We start from the raw sequence: 16,166 nt of genomic DNA, 5'->3' as shown, positions 1-16,166 counted from the left end.
AACTTTGCTCTTTCTCCTTTTGAGTAATGAGCCAACAGCTGAGTTACTCTGAGGACGAAGCAAGTAACCCGGGTACAAAAATAGTCAAGACTGCAGAGATTATTCTTAACTCAACTGTGTTTCATTTTTTTCTTTCTACATTTAAGATGTGTTTCGTAGACTGAATGATACAGAATTTATACTGACAGAAAGAGGCATCACAGCCCTGTGTGATTTCTTACAATACCACTTTCCTCCATTTGTCTCTTTCTTCCTCTAGTGCAAACCAGACCAATTACAGTTGGTAGTTTACCTGCGGTCCCAAGAGTTCATGCCAAGGTCATTAAGTAGCAGCCGGCAGAAGTAGAAAGGAGCTTTTGGTTCCTGGTGTGAGGGTTCCCTCTGGCAGGCAGCCCGAAAGCTTACATCAGCGTCCCACCTCCTCACTTGCTCCTCCTCCTGCTGAGTCTGACGGAGAATGGCCTCCAGGATGGCGGTCTCCTGCTCCATGTTCATGCCATGGGGTGAGGGGGCTGGCTGGCTGAGTTTGAGTTGTGGTTGAGGCAGGCATTCTGGGCTGCTGTGGCCGAGGTCCTCCAACAGCTTATCCAGAACGTCTACCTCTTCCTCCTCACAGAAGTCAGAGAGGGAGTCTGAGACCGAACAATGATTTTTGTGCGGTCCCTTTGTTGGAGAGCAGGGCTGGCTTCTGCTGTGAGTGACAGTGGTAGTAGAAAGAGGGCGGTCGACTGGACTAAAAACTCCCATGTCAACAGAGTCTTCCTGGTTGGTGCAGTAGAGGATCGCGCCGTCCCATGAGTATTTGCCCGAGATGTCCCGGACAATGATTCGCACTTGGGAAGAAGGTTGGGGGGGCTGGCCGACGGTGGGTGTCTCAGCAGGGATCTGCAGGTAGGACATCAGCGTGCTATCGTTGAAGACAAACAGCTGAAGGTTTGGGCTTTTGAAGACCTCAGAGGACAGCTCGGACGACTCCACATACGGGTTATCGTGATTTTCGCTCACGAGGCTGTGGAGAAGGGCAGGGCCGCCGCTCAGCGGGTGATGGCCCAGGTGGTTCACCAGGTGTGTCATGACCATCCGTGCTGTCAGAGGTATCAGCTCCATGTTCCGACGTCGCTTTTCTGGAGGATGAATGAGGGCAGGGAGATGAAAAAAAAAACAAAACATTAAGATCATCTCTAAAGAAAAATATGCGTGAGAAAGTGCAAAACATGATGAATGGTAAAAGTTACTGATGGGTTTAAAATAAAGCTGCACATGGTATCTTTTCTAATATGTCCAAAGCAGACTTTGTTAACCATATTTCAAAAGCTCCATATTTGTGTGCAGACATGCTATTATCTCTGTTAGCTCTTTTTACACAAAGCCAAATCTCATTTATGACTACTAACAGGGGTACTTTATTCATTTCTCACAATATGATGGCCAGCACACCTCTAAGTAGGTAACATCTAATCATGACAGACAACTTTGAAAAGCCCATTGAATCTTCTTACAATGGACAAGCGTTGAGACTAGCCAAGTGGTAATGAGAACCAACATCTTTGCAGGCTTCTGAATAGGACTCTACTTAGTGAATTGCATTTATGTAAATGCACAGGTTTTTACTCCCAAGTGAAAGGCATGCCGTGCTTTATTCCGCAGTGATGTGGGAAAAACAAGAAGATGCACTCTTGCATTGTGACAGTGCTATCAATACCATCATCCCCCATCAAAGTGCAGAAAGCTCTTTAGAAAGCAGGCCAAGCTGCATTAGAGATGCGCTGGCCCTTTGATGTGACTTGATCAATATGAGGTGGGGGCATGAATATAACTAGGCCGGCACTCTTTGGTTTGCCCTTTTGATAGTGTTTTGTTATTTCTACTAAGACACAGTGCAGCTGTGCACCGAAAAGCAGAGGTGTGGTGAAATTTTCCAGGGAAAAGCTGCTGTTGAAAAATCTTACATTGTTTCAGGAGACATATGCACTGTGTATTTGGGCTCTAAGAACTTTTCAGAAGTTGAGCACACGAGAGAGAGAGAGAGAGAGAGAGAGAGAGAGAGAGAGAGAGAGAGAGAGAGAGAGAGAGAGAGAGAGAGGAATATATTGCCTAATGGAATCACAAGGTCACAAAAAAAGAAGAAGAAAAAAAAAAATCACATTTTTATCAAAACCCCATAATGGGCCTTCTCTCTAGGGCTGAGCACTAATGCGAACATTCCATTCCCTGTGATGGTTGATTTCCTTTTCATACTTTTAATAAGATATTGACATTTAATGGAGAGGCTCCAAATGGATGGTCTACTTAGAGTTTGCTTTTCCCTGTTATCTTTTTCGGATTCTTTAGGTGGAGAATATATGTCTGTGTGTTCTGTAAGAAATACAGTTATGGTGTGGAAACAAAGCAGTGTGATCAGAGATAGTCATTAGGGGGATGAGCTGTGATGGTGACAGCTGGGAATAACCACGAACTGCTAGTTTTAGCTCTCTCATGCATGTGTGCCCATACATGCAGACACATGCACACACATAGTGCTATACACTCAATAAATCCGGCATCATTATTTCATGAACCAGCCAAGCGTAATCTCACACACAGCAGGTATTAAAAGGGGACTCAGGATGACTCCAGCCCCACCGTATGGATGCAGTGATGGCACGCATATGTGCCCTTACCTTCAGCGACGGTGAGCAGGTTGCCGAATTCGGTAGTGGTTGTCTGGGAGGGTGGTGGCTCAAAGCTCTTAACCTGACCCAACATGAGGTCATAGTCAGAGGACAAGTCTGACAGGGTGAGGAGGTAGTGGCTCTGTTGGGTGTGCAAGTTGGAGCCGGACACACAGCAGTGCAGCACCTGAGGACCAGGAGAAAAATGGCAGGACTTAGTGATTATGCTCAGATAAAGTGTGCCTGGCTACTAACAGTATGACAGTGAGAGACACTTTGATGACTAAACTTCCACTCTGATGTGTAAAGACACCGTCCTATTAGATATAATGGCGGCTGGCAAGACAATGTACAGTGACACTCCTGCAGGCCTGGTTTAGACTGACACAATCCAGGACCATATGAAAGGGGGCATATATGGTCCATTTACATCATAAGGCGGTGGTGGAAGGGAGGGAGAGAAGGAGAGAAAAGAGGGTCTTTATTGCCACTAATCCATTTCTCCTGTGATGTGTGAGTGTATCGATCTACATAACAGATGGCAGAGCATCCGTTGGCAGGGCTAGATAAGGCGCACTGGGGCAGTTGATTACAGCCATTGGACAGGTTTACACTGTTTGATTTAATTAAGACTTTATCCTTGTACTCAGCTCCCACCACAAACAACCACGCACACACACACACACACACTTGCACAGAAATACAAACACACCTGTAAACTGTATAATCTTGAGTGGAGGTAAGGTGCTGCATACGAGGGAGTAAAACATATGCCTGATGTATGTAAATGAGGGGGGCCTCTCATTCAGAGTGGAGTAACTTGGGTAAAGCCATGCGAAGGCTAATCCCATTCAGTACACACATACGCTCACACTTGGCTGAGAGACGCTCAGAGAGGCAGGCTGGCCCTGCCATCTGAAACAGTATTGTGTGGGGCAATGTAGACAGTATGTGGATGATTCTACTGAGCAGACCTCTGGGTGCATTGGGTGGGGGGGGGGGGGTGGGGGGGGGGTGGGGGGGGGGGTTGGAGGCTTGATGCTGAAAAGACCTGAACCAAACAGCTGCTACACCAAAGCCCCAAAGAGCTTCCTCTGTGGAGAGGTGGAGAGACAGAAAGGGAGGGGGAAAACCCACGGCTGTGCTTGACAACTAAGTGACTGCACTTCGCATAGCAACAGTTCCTGGAAGGAAACACACACTGCAACAAGCATACTGTAGTTAGAGAAGCACATAATGTATGGATACATGAGTACGCCTATTCACACACATAAATCAAATAATAAAAAGGCAAACAGAGACATACAGGTGCGTTCACGCACACACACACAAATACAAACACACACACACACAGGGGTGGTGCAGCTGGCTGCTGAGGCAGGCGGAGAGAGCAGATGGAGAAGCTTGAGCAGAACTCCAGTGAACCAATGAGGTCTAGTGCAATGTTGCTTTTCTCACTTTTCTCTATCTCAGGATGAACACCATGACGAGCATATTATCAGATGTGTGCATGTAACGTGCTCGTGTTCGACAGGATTAAAAGAGAGCAGACTGTAAGCTTTTTTTTTTTTTTTTTTAAACAATAAAACTGCAAATAAAAGACGTTGGGAAAATAAATGGACACCCAGTTACCTTGTCAGTGTCACACTCTGCTCAGTGATGGAATAAAGGGGAGGTGTTTTCTATTAGAGGAGCTATTCTCTGCTTGGTATAGAGAATAATTAACAGCCAATGTGTCTGTAGAAATGTATAGGTTTCGGTCTTGATAATTCATTGATATTGTCACACCTTGTGATGCCTTTGCTTAATATATTATTTCCAATGAAACCCAGAGGGCTCATGCCTTTTGTGTGCTGATAGACAACCAATCATGCCTAATTGTCTTTGCTTTCATAGCAGCTGCAGTTGCTCTCATATTAAGACATATTCCATTCAAATCTCCAGGACAAGCGTTTATTGCCTGAGCTTATCAAGTGGACAAAGGGTACTGTTTGAATAATTGGACCATTTCTTATCAGGGGTGACATCCTTACAAAGATCTGCCCTTGACTGCATCTGCCCAGACAGGAGGGAATGAATAATACCTCATTCATTTATGCCTAAAGCTTGGCCCTCATCCTCAGGGTCAGACCATAAAATAAAGGGTTAGCAGGACAGAGAGAAATAGACTGAATACTGAATATTCTGCCCATTTTAATCAAATGCAGTATATGCTACTACAAAGCACATTGTAAGGATTTCCTGCATATGATAAATGCCAACTGCATGCTATGGCGGGAACTTTTATGCTGTTGTGCCACTATAATGTTAAATGAGGCATAGTCATGAGGTCACAGTGGAGGTGAGTGTAATTAAAGTGGCAGGCCCATGTGGCAGGGTGGGGGTGGGAGATGCCAAAGCTGAAGTTGTTGTGTCTGTATCTACGTTTCAGAGGATATTAGAAAGCACTCAGTGCTTTAAAAGTTGGCTTCCTTCAAATCTGTTTGTTTGTTGTAACCCGAAACTCTCAGCTCGCCAGTGAGGCTACCCACCCTGTAGATGTAGTCCAGCAGAGGGGCCTTGTGGGATGTGCGGTCCTCCACCAAAGGCATGGTGATGGGTTCCAGCAGCAGACTCAAGGGAACGGCCATGCACCAGTCCAACAGGCAAAGCAGCAGTGACACCATCAACTGAGGAGGCAAAGCAGTACAGAGAGGTCCCTTTTTTTTAGTTCGGTTAACCAACATCAAAACATAAAAATTTTTTATTAATACAGCAAAAAAAGAGACAGGCCTGTTCCAGAAAAAAACAACAGGTAACAGAGGAGAGCTGCTGAGGCAGAAAATGCAGAGATAGAAAGAGGTAAAGAGGAAAAAAGGAGAGAACAAAGCACTTCAGTCCAAACATTCCTCTGCAAATGCACCATTCCAACATGATAGATCAAGGGCCTTTAGATCTCAGCAATTTCATGTCCCCCTCCTTTCCAACATGTACCTTTTTGTCTGCTTCCACTGTTGAGTGCTCTGCGCTCGGCAACAAAAAGGCTATTGTGGCCACAAAGATCTGTGTTGGGTGAAAACAAGGAGAAAGATAATTGGATGACACACTCCTATTCATCAGCTGAGTCAGGGCTGTGTGCTAAAATGGATGTGATGCCACAGGATGTAGAGTTTGCATATGCATTAGTAATACTAAGACTTGAGTATTAAAAGTTAAAGTGACTAAAGACAAATTTCTCATCTTACTTATGATGCGTTCTCACAGGCCACTAATGGCTACTGGGAATGTAACTGTGTGCATGTAGGTGTGAGTATGCGAACGTTACCTCAATGATTTTCTTCGGCAGAGTGGACTCCAACCTCTTGAGATGTTCCCAGTGAGAAATGAGCAGCTGAAACACGTCACAGGCTACCTGAGCCACGGCTTTGTTTCCAAACTGGACATACAAGCAAGAGAACAGGACAAGGACTGATTATTCATGAAGAGGACTTCATGCTCCTTTAGACAGTAAGCAGCATCAACAGAGAAAAAAATAAAAGTCGATATTAAGCCGGTATTTTTCTATTATACATGTTCATTCTTGGGGCAGAACAACAAGCATTCACTGCAAAACCCATTATTCTTGCTGGCTGAGCGAAGATATCTGTAACTCAATTTTTTGTGGTCACTGGCCATGATCAGATTTGCTTTCTTGCTTGTTTCACTAAAAAATGTGATTTTTATCAAGAGCTGTTTTTCCTAGTTCTAAAATCAAACCACAAAGTTGCTTCGAAGCAAATCAGTTTATTTTTTCTGTTTATTTCCCTGCAAGCAACACTCGAGATTTCTGGCAAGCCGATTTCTATATAAACAAGGTGAACAGGCAATAACAAAGCATCAGGAATATACATGATGTGCCTGTCTCAAATTTTGTGACTGCAAAAGATATACATAGAATAAATAACACTGGAGCCTCTTACACTGTTCAATCTGTCAGAACAGATACCCTGTACTTTTTCTGCAGTTAAGCAGCTGAAAAAAACTGTTACTAATATTGATGCTGTTGATGACGTCTTTACAGCCAGGACAAAAACAGGTAAGATTCAAAAATGGACACAACTTCATTAATGCACATAAGCACACAAACTACATATACACAAAGTGGCTTGATTGCGCTGCGTATTCCTGAGGCAGAACATTTATTACTTCCCAATTCCCAGACTTCAACGTTATTAAATTTACCTTTCAGACTTGCCCATGAGGAACACTTAGAATATACAAGGATAATTTATTCTATACTTTTCCCTGTTGGATTTAGGTCACCTAAAAACCTAAATTCAAAAGTGGGGAGAGGGACATCGCTGGTCAAAGATGAGGAGGAAAAGTTTAGGCATAGACTGACTGTGTCAGAATTCATAGTCATTTCCCTTAAATGTAGTTTTTCACTTACTGTGCAGATAATCAGCATAATTTCATTTCCACTTTAAACCATGACTCATTTTCTCCAGACTCATTGGAGTAAAGAATTGAGCTATTGACAATTTTCTTTCAAATGTTGATTTCTTCAGTGATTTGAAATTCTTTGTGGAGAAATAGAATTTCCCATTTCTTCCAGCTGAATGCCTCTCAACATGTAACAAGGGCAGACAATGTGGGGAGTGCAGAAATGGCCCAACACAAAAAGGGGCCCTGAGAGTTCAGCACCTGCTTTTAGAAAAGAGACTCTCAGTGCCACTCTTCCCCCTAGATCCCCCACCCAGCCTATACCCTCTATTTTGGGGCTGGCTGAGTCTGTGTGTCAAGTTGTACAGGGGAGTGATTACTGCTCCATTAGAGAAAGGGGGGTTGCTCGAGCAGGAAGCTGGGAGATGTAGCTGCTTAAATTGGCCCACATCTACTGAGAGCGAGCCGCCTGGAAATTACGCCACCGCCCCAAACCCTTTTCCATGAGAAAAAAAAAACACAGGCTCCACTGGTTCTCTGCATCTCTTCACTCAGGGTGAAAAAAGGGGGCTCTTCCAAAATATACCCGTGAGTCACATCACTGGGCATGTTTTATTCTCTCTCATTTCCTATGTTCACTATGTAGACATTGTTCTGCAGGTTTTATGTAATCAACTATCATTTTTTTGTTAGAGCTATACACTACAGGGCTTTTGCATGGTAAAACAAAACAAAAAAAAAAGACTGATGAAATCACAATCACTCATGAAAGGGTTGTTGTATTTTATATTGTATTTTATAAATCATATTGCTCTCATAGATTATTAGGTATCAAACTGTAAACATATGATGTGATGAAGCTTCCTTGTCTCAGGTGGTCACTGACCTTTAGTGTTACTCCCAAGACGTTGATGGCATCTTTAACCTGGTGGTGGATGTTCTTTTGCATTAGCTCCTCGCACACCCACAGACCCAGACTGCACACAGCAATGCACCTGAATCACAGGAGCAGAGTACAAACTTATGTAAATTTAATAGAATTTCAACAGTATAAAATGTATTCAGAAACAAACAAAATAACAAAGACCATGCAACTTAAGAAAAACATAAGCATCAACAATATTGCTAATCATACCTGGCCCCTTCACAATGTTCCTTTGTCGCTGTTTCTAGCAGGATGTTGACCAGATAGTCCTGAAAAAACAAAGACAACACAATCTAGTCCATCCACTTTAATTAATGTTTAATGTGAAAAACTAACATTGTCAATGTAATGTATGTTTACATCCAATAACAATGCAGTATGCCCATTTTCTTTTTTTTTTTTTTGTGTCATTACCATATTCTCAGAATAGCACAGGTTGACCGTTTACCTTGATATCCTCATTGCCTACAACAATGTCATCAGAGCCAGGCACACGCTGTAGTACAGGAATCTGACGGTAAAGGTTGGGAAAACACACCAGAGAGCCCAGGATTGTCTGAGCCTCCATCCTCGGAGCCTGGTAGAGATGAGAAGAGAAAGAAAAAAAAAAAAAAAAAAACGCTGTTGCTGCTGTCATTAATTCCCTAAAGCTACATGAAAACAACCCACTTCCAGGAAGCAGGAAGCACTCTATCCGAGGAAAAGAGGGCTGGAGGGATCCAGCAGAATTAATTTCGTCTTTATTCATGATTCTGCTGATCAACAGAATCTCCTGACACATGGTAGGTGTTGGACAACAAAATGACTAATTAAATGCGCGATGCATGCAGCTCTCAGCAGATTGTACATGTTGTTGCACCTGATGAGTTGCTGTTATTGTGAAAACAGATAATGAGTCTATGAGGGGAGATATGAAATTATCTGGCAATGAAGGTTACAGCAAGTATACATGTCCCAGCAGTGTCATGTTGTATACTTAGAACTTAGCGACAGTCAACATTAATTTGCCAGTGTTTAGGTTTAATGCTGTGCACACTGTGTTAAATAGAAAATGGTTCTCTTATCAGTCTATGAGCACAATCTCTCCAAATTCCTCCAAATCAGGTCACAGTTCTCCAAAATGTTCACATCAAGTCTGTGTGTTCGTGTGAATGCACATAAGCACACGATTGCCGAATATTGTGCGTAGGACTCCCAACAATCACCTGTTTGCGTCTGTTTTATGGCATCGCCCACTGTGTTTAAAGACCATGATTACCGCAATCACACGTTGATTTCCACAGTTAATTAAACATGACAAAGAGTCTTATTAACACTTTAAATGCGATGCTCTTATGCATTTAATGAAATGTTTTCTATTCAAACTGCCTGACTAATCAGTCATTTGTTCCAACTGTTAAGAACTGCTCTTTGCTTTCCAAATACATCTGCAGACTTTAGATTCAAATGTCTGAAATTGCGCAATAAACTTATTTAATTAACAAAGATGAAGGAATTATCATAATGACTGACTGTATGGCAAAAGTGATCAAGAATAATTTGTGCTTTAAGTCTCAGTTGCTCAGTCCAGCACTAAAGTCCAATGAAACAAGAAGTGCAGTAAGTTTTTTCATGCTTAAAAATTGCATTCTTGATTTTCTTGCAAGCCAAACAAATGAAAGAGGTTTCAAACATTTGTGTTATTTTGTCCCTCAGTGTCTCTTTTATTAGTTCTAGAGTTCAGAAAACAATTTGAACTTTTCAATGTCAAAAAGCTGCAAAATTCAAGAAAATTATTTAAGGGGCACATCGTTATTCATAGAGCTGTCAGTCACGAGTGAGTGAGTGAATGAATGTTGACAGTTCTTGACAATCAACAGGTTTGAGAAGGAATTCTGTGTTTGCAATTTGTTTAAGTTTCTTTAATTATCTGCTCCACAACAACAGCAAGTACTTAGCACCTTTAAACATGAGTCCTTTCGATGATATTCCAGAAAGCTTTTCAATATGAATAAAAGTGAATGACTTCTTAGATTCCAGCTTGATTCACATAATAAATGTAAATATTAAGAGTGTGCATGTACCTCTGGGGAGACGGAGCTGAGAACGCAGGCAGCAGCAGTGATGAAATCTCCAACCAGCATGGTGAAGCCTGGCAGGCCGAGGAAGAAGAATCGAGGGGAGCAGGAGCGGATGATAGTGTTCAAAACATCCTGATGACAAGTGTGCACACAGACAGACGTAAATGAAAATACATTTTAATAGGTGGCAAGCCATTTCTACATTACATTTTTCATGTTTGACTTAACTTGATGTAGTAATAAACATTCATCCCTCTAGTACGAACACTGAATATCTTAGCACTTCTCCAGTATGTTTATGGTTAGATGGGATTTTTTTTGCATTTGGTACGAGTGTGGGGGAGCGGTAACAGAAATATTTTGTAAATGGGCCACCATGTGAGAGACATGGCAGGGAGAAAGCTTTTTCCTCCAACAGGTAAGCTAAGTATTTTAAGTGTGTTGAGGAGAGTAAGGCACTCAACAGTACATGTCACTAAAGGATAGAAAAAAAAAAAAAAAAAAAAAGAACAGAGCGGGAAAGAAAGATGGAAGAGAGAGAGAAAGCGAGAGAGGGGCAGCAGATGGATTGTTAACAGAGGATAAGAGAGAGAACAAAAGACCACAACTTTTGTGAGTCACATGTATACACACACACACACAAGCAAACCTGTAATTAAAGCCAGAGACAAGGTATTGTTTTGCTGAGGTACAGGCGGCTCAGTGGCAGATGGGTGCTCTTTCAACATTGACATATGCTGTACTGCAGAGAGCTCCACACAAACTGCTCAAGTATGTACACTGTAATACCATGCTAGACAAGAGCATAAAAGGCTGTTAACAGGTTTTTCCATTCTATATTTAGATAGTAATGCTGCAGCAAAGAGGTTGATTTACTTTGAAAAACAACAAAAACAGACTCACGCACACACACACACACACACACACACACACACACACACACACACACACACACACACACACACACACAAACAATGGTATGAGAATTCAGCAACTCAGTAAGACAGAAAGATTGTTCTCTCCCTTATCTGAGACATGACTTTGCATATTTGTGTACAAAGGCAAGGTCCAGGCTAGAAACACCTGCCTTCTTGGCCATAAAGTTGTGTAAATCGGACAGTTCAAACATCAGCCTGTTTCTAGCAGAACCGGAGGGCACCTTAGCAAACATACAGGCACACAATTTCTCTCTCAATCACACACACACACACATGCACGCACCGTTCCACCTATCTATCTGTGACATTAATCACCTGAAGCTTTGGTAAATAGGGAATGCAGGTGAACAAAAGAGGACTAGAATAAACACGCAGAGGCAATAAATAGGAAGTCAAACCAACACGATGCACTGCATGTGGAAAATTGGTGGGAAGAGCTTTAGGATTGAGGGCCCATTTTACCCTCATTTTGCTGGTAATTGACCTCTGAGGCATAATGTGCAGTGCAGTCAGAGGTAATTAGCATGTAACAAACTGTTGCTTGATTGCCTGAAAAGAGCGTTTTAGAGGAAGCCACAAATGTAGAATGCAAAGTGTTTTCTATTGTATGTGTAAGTAGTGGGAACCCGATTTGAGGTGTGTGTATAGAAATGGGAATTTAGCTCTGCATGTGGCTCTGTGATGGCAGTAGGAATGGCCCCTGCATCAACAAAAGGTGCATTAACGTAACTCTGAACAGAGCCACATCGGGCCTTTTCATTTGGCCTCATCTCCAGGAAAGCACACACTGTCCACCTGCTGGCCCCCCCGGGGTGACAGGGTTCACTTCGGCATTACATCACTCCACACAGCACCGGAAAGTTTTCGTCTGAACGTATCCAGTTTAGCACGAGACGGATTTACAGCTGCAGTTCAACACCACTATCATCACTATGAATATGTGGGGCTTTCCCGTCACAAGCTGTTAGGGAAGGGACAAAATCCACCTGCAAAACTTTAAGGTGAGAGGTTTAATCAGCAGCCACGTTTGTGGCACTGAGGTCAACTGTCACATTTTAATCTGGCAGTGCGCAAATTATACAAGCCCTCACTAAGTTAAAGAGCAGGTAGATTTACTCCAGAAGCACAGCTGAGGAAAACTGTTTGCTCACTTGTACCTTGCATGTTATATAACAGCCCTTGTAAGTTTAACAGTTTTAAGTGCATGACTGATCCATGCTTTCTTTCACCTAAGCAAAATGAACAGGTGTGATAAAAGGAGCTATGTTTGTGTACACGTCACAAAATATGCTGCTGACTATTGAAGTCCAGAGGACCTATTAGATAGATTACTGCTATTGTGCATCGTTCATGCCTTTGTGAGACCAGTGACCGGAGAGTGACAGACAATCAGGACAATAGCCCCGACCTTGGCACTCTGTCAGTTGGAAGGAGAATCCCTCAGAGGGAACTGTCATTTTCTTTTAAGCTTAGTTGATTGTAAAGGTGAACATTTACACTGGGATTCCCCTTGTTGTCAACAGAACATGGCTGTTTAACACTGATTTTATTACTTGATAAACAGGTAGTCTAAAGAAAATACTCGACCTGTAAGCTAAGAGTATTTTAAGATACAAAAATGTTCTGTACATATTACATTTAAAAACCAACACTAAACACACAAAAACAATATAATTAACGAATGAAATATGCACAATCGTATTAGACAATTTGCAGACCTGTCTATACTGATGATTACTTTAATCATATAAGATGACTGAAAAATGAACATTAAAGAATATGTAAGTATGTTGAATTTGAAAAGGTATATTTTTTTCCTTTTTCTGGGTGAGGTGGGGGTTGTGGGTAAAGGCAGAGAGGAAGGAGGAGGGGTATAGTAAGAGCCACTTTCTTATGTTAAGCAGGCGTGCGGCTGTCCTCTATTGTGTGGCGTGAGGACTCTTTTCTCCGGCCAATTTGAGCATGCTTCAGTGGCCAGCCTGGCTCTGGCCCCCTGACGCATTATACAGAGCCATAACAAAAGCTGGAGAATGTTGCCTCGTCCCTCAGTGCGCCCCCCTCATTGCTCTACTCTACACTACGTTCCCCAGGCTCCCCTCCCGCTCCTTCACACACTCGCGTACACACACAGGCAGGCAGGCCAGCCTACTCTGGGCCCCTGGCCGACGTGTCAGTCTAACGGAGCGCGACAGACGTCAATCCTTAATTAATCACGTATACGCGGCAGGGGCTCAAAACATTATTTAACGACATGGAAAACATTCTAACAAGCTTGTCGCACTGCCAAGGTGCAATAGAAACCCAATCAGAAGGGCGCATACACACACACACATCCAAAACAAGCCCCCCACCCACACACACACACACTTTTATCCCCGTCCTTTGTTTTGGGGCACTCCATTTATCTCCACTCAGCTTCGTCTGGAAGGAATGGAGCAAAGCCAGATTTAAATACAAGAAAAGGTGTGGCTACAGGAGGTGGAAGATGCCAAAACACAGAAGCATTCTTCATCACCACTGGTTGGCAGGCAGTTTTCAAAACTGAGCTTCAACAGTCAGAAATTGCAGGGCACCTATGTGACCCCTGTCCTCCCTCCTGTCAGTAATGGTTCTCAAGTTGATTCCAAATGCCCCTGATTCTTACTGACGCACCATTAGGTGCACATATGCAATGATAAGTCAAGTGTTTGCCTGAATTACACTAACAACAGATTTCAGGAAGAACTGAGTCATTGAAAATGACACATCACATAGGAAAAAGTAGATGGTACATTGGCAACTACAAGTAACTGTTTATCAGGTTTTAGACAGGGCCTGTGCACATGTCAAATGAGTTTGACTGGTGCGCCATCTAGTGCTGAATAGAAGGACAAATGACAACTTTACTGAGGTGCCACCTGCTGGCTGTACCTGGTCATCGCTGGTGAAGCCCTTGTGCATGATGTAGTAGAGGTGCACCAAGTAATCACTGTTGGGGAGCACATCCTGGTGCCTGGTCATCATCTCGCAGATCAGCTTGTAGGCTTGCAGCTTACCAGCCTTATATTCTGCTGGCAGCATGGTGGCCTGTGGAGGAGAGAGGTGCTGAGGTGAGTTTTATTATGAGGAGTTAAAGATGTTGACATGTTAAACATCTATTTTGCTGCAGGGATGGTTTGGGAAGTTGAAACGTTTTGGTTTTTATTGTTCTTGTGGAAACTTGGAAACTCATCTCCGGAGTCAGCTGCAACTAATGTGAATTCAGTGTGACAAACTACCAATTTTGAGTTTGACTTTAATTGGCAACATTCTTGTTTTCATGGTTTTTGCTGGAACAGATTGACTAGATGTGGCTAATTTAATTGTCCGTTTAGTGACAGTGTCTGTCGCTGCTAAAGCTCGCCATTAAATCCTGTTTTTTTTATTCGTTGCTGCTACTGGAAATGTAATCACACTGCTTACTGAGCATTAGAAGACTGTTTCAGGGTAACACCTACCAGATATTGTTTACATCTGCAGTTGAGGTTGCAATGATGAACCCAGAACAAGTTCAATAGCTATAGACATTTAATAAAAACACTTAAGATTATAATATTTAGGATGTGGCAGCAGACAGACTTTTATTTAGCCTCTGATAGATTCACTGTCTGTCTGCTTAACTAAAACAGACTTTCATTCAAACCCTCACTTCTATAGTTGCTTTTTGTTTCTTACCCTGAAGAGCCAAGAGGCAAGCATTCGGAGAGGAGGGATGAAGGCCGGCTGGGGAGGGGAAGACTGGTTGTCCACACTGATCCCAAGGTTGTCCCGGATCTGTAAGCACACGTTTAACTTCAACCAGTGAACACAGTCTTTATGCATAACCTTTATAATGATCTGATGATTAAGAATTTACAGGAAAAAGTTCTCTTTGTAAGACAGGGAGTGTATTTTATCCTTATTTGAGAGGACATGCCTCATATGTAGGCCTTACCTTGGCTAGCTTGTGCCAGAGCTCATAGAGATAGGAGAAGACTTTGGCATGGATTTTTGGGCAGCGGATGTTGTTGACATCTCCCAGGATACCCAATATCCTCCTCCACAGGACAAAGGCTGAATCAGGATGCCAGCCAGTCAGGGTCCCACCAGCAATGATGCTGACATCGTCAGCCAGGCACTCACTGCTGTCTGCATGGTCAGAGATAGTATATGGGGTGGTTTGAGTTACTGAGTAAATTATTTGGTAACATCCGTATTAGTTGCTGCCAGTACCTAATATAAAATGAATCCATTTAATTTTATTGGAGAGGATATAGGATTCAGTCAACAAATGCAGCTTTTATAAAAAGTTTTGAGACTAGTTTGCAATAAACTAAATATTAATAAACCCAGTTGTTGACCAAATCCTGTGGATTTGCCCAAATGTATCCAAGTACTAAGATCTTTGTCCACTGAAACTGATCGAAGCACTGAAACACTTTTGGGGAAAGAGGAAAAGTCACATGCATCATCCAAACAAACTCAGGTTGAATTGTGGGAGGACAGTGCCACCTGGTGGGCAGCAGAAAAAATGGTGGGGAGTACAGGGAGTGAAGGCCTGGAAAAGACACAGGAATGGAAAGTGTATGTGGTAGAGCTGAGGTGATTTTTTTAAAGCCCTTTCAAGATGCACAGGAATCAATTTTTAATTCCAAGGGAAAAAAGTAATTTAATATATTTAATTAAGTAATTGTCCATGATTCGCAAAATGGGAGAATGAAAAAAAAAACATGGAAAAGTAGTGGAAGGGAAAGTAAGGCTGGAAAATACAGAGCTCTATAGAACATGTAGAGTCAATGGTAAATGAGGACTCTATGGTCTATATGATGAGTAGCAGCTAGGGAGCAGTACCCAAGTGGTGTGGCATGTGTAAGACAGACTGATGCATGGTGTCGTCCAGGGGGCAGTCCCGCGGACACTCTGTGTGCACCAGCAGGGCTGGTGAGGCGGGGGGGTTCTGGGGGTAGTGGTAGTGGTTGTGGTGGTGGTAGGACGGGGGTGCAGAGTGGGGAGGGAGGGCACACTCAGGACCTAAAAAAAACGAGGAGAAAGGGGAAAGGGATAAAACCGGGTTTGAGGAAGGAAGCACAGCGGGACAAAGGAAGAGTGACAACTTCTTGATGACCACAATGTAGGACAACACAAACAAAAGTTCACGTACAAGGGTGGGAAGGGGACGGGGTAACAAACATTT

The 16,166-nt window shown here is 42.8% G+C and overlaps 1 protein-coding gene across 4 annotated transcripts in view; it reads right to left on the bottom strand.

Moving 5' to 3' along the window:
* The window catches only part of ralgapa2 (Ral GTPase activating protein catalytic subunit alpha 2), an 88,794-nt gene that overhangs the window by 36,473 nt on the left and 36,155 nt on the right, over positions 1 to 16,166 (bottom strand). For 3 of the 4 annotated variants that reach the window (XM_041060166.1, XM_041060170.1, XM_041060167.1), the window contains exons 21-33: positions 15,824 to 16,003; positions 14,928 to 15,121; positions 14,669 to 14,767; positions 13,886 to 14,041; positions 10,041 to 10,169; positions 8,426 to 8,554; positions 8,188 to 8,246; positions 7,939 to 8,047; positions 5,956 to 6,066; positions 5,625 to 5,693; positions 5,183 to 5,320; positions 2,661 to 2,838; positions 293 to 1,124 (exon numbers count right to left, since the gene is read on the bottom strand). In XM_041060166.1, coding sequence (XP_040916100.1) covers positions 293 to 1,124; positions 2,661 to 2,838; positions 5,183 to 5,320; positions 5,625 to 5,693; positions 5,956 to 6,066; positions 7,939 to 8,047; positions 8,188 to 8,246; positions 8,426 to 8,554; positions 10,041 to 10,169; positions 13,886 to 14,041; positions 14,669 to 14,767; positions 14,928 to 15,121; positions 15,824 to 16,003 — 2,383 coding nt within the window. The remainder of the gene's footprint in view (positions 1 to 292; positions 1,125 to 2,660; positions 2,839 to 5,182; positions 5,321 to 5,624; positions 5,694 to 5,955; positions 6,067 to 7,938; positions 8,048 to 8,187; positions 8,247 to 8,425; positions 8,555 to 10,040; positions 10,170 to 13,885; positions 14,042 to 14,668; positions 14,768 to 14,927; positions 15,122 to 15,823; positions 16,004 to 16,166) is intronic. The other variant, XM_041060169.1, reaches the window with a different exon arrangement.

Source organism: Toxotes jaculatrix, chromosome 17 (assembly GCF_017976425.1).
Source record: "Toxotes jaculatrix isolate fToxJac2 chromosome 17, fToxJac2.pri, whole genome shotgun sequence".
NCBI lineage: Eukaryota > Metazoa > Chordata > Actinopteri > Toxotidae > Toxotes > Toxotes jaculatrix.
This window is presented reverse-complemented; position numbering and strand designations above follow the sequence as displayed.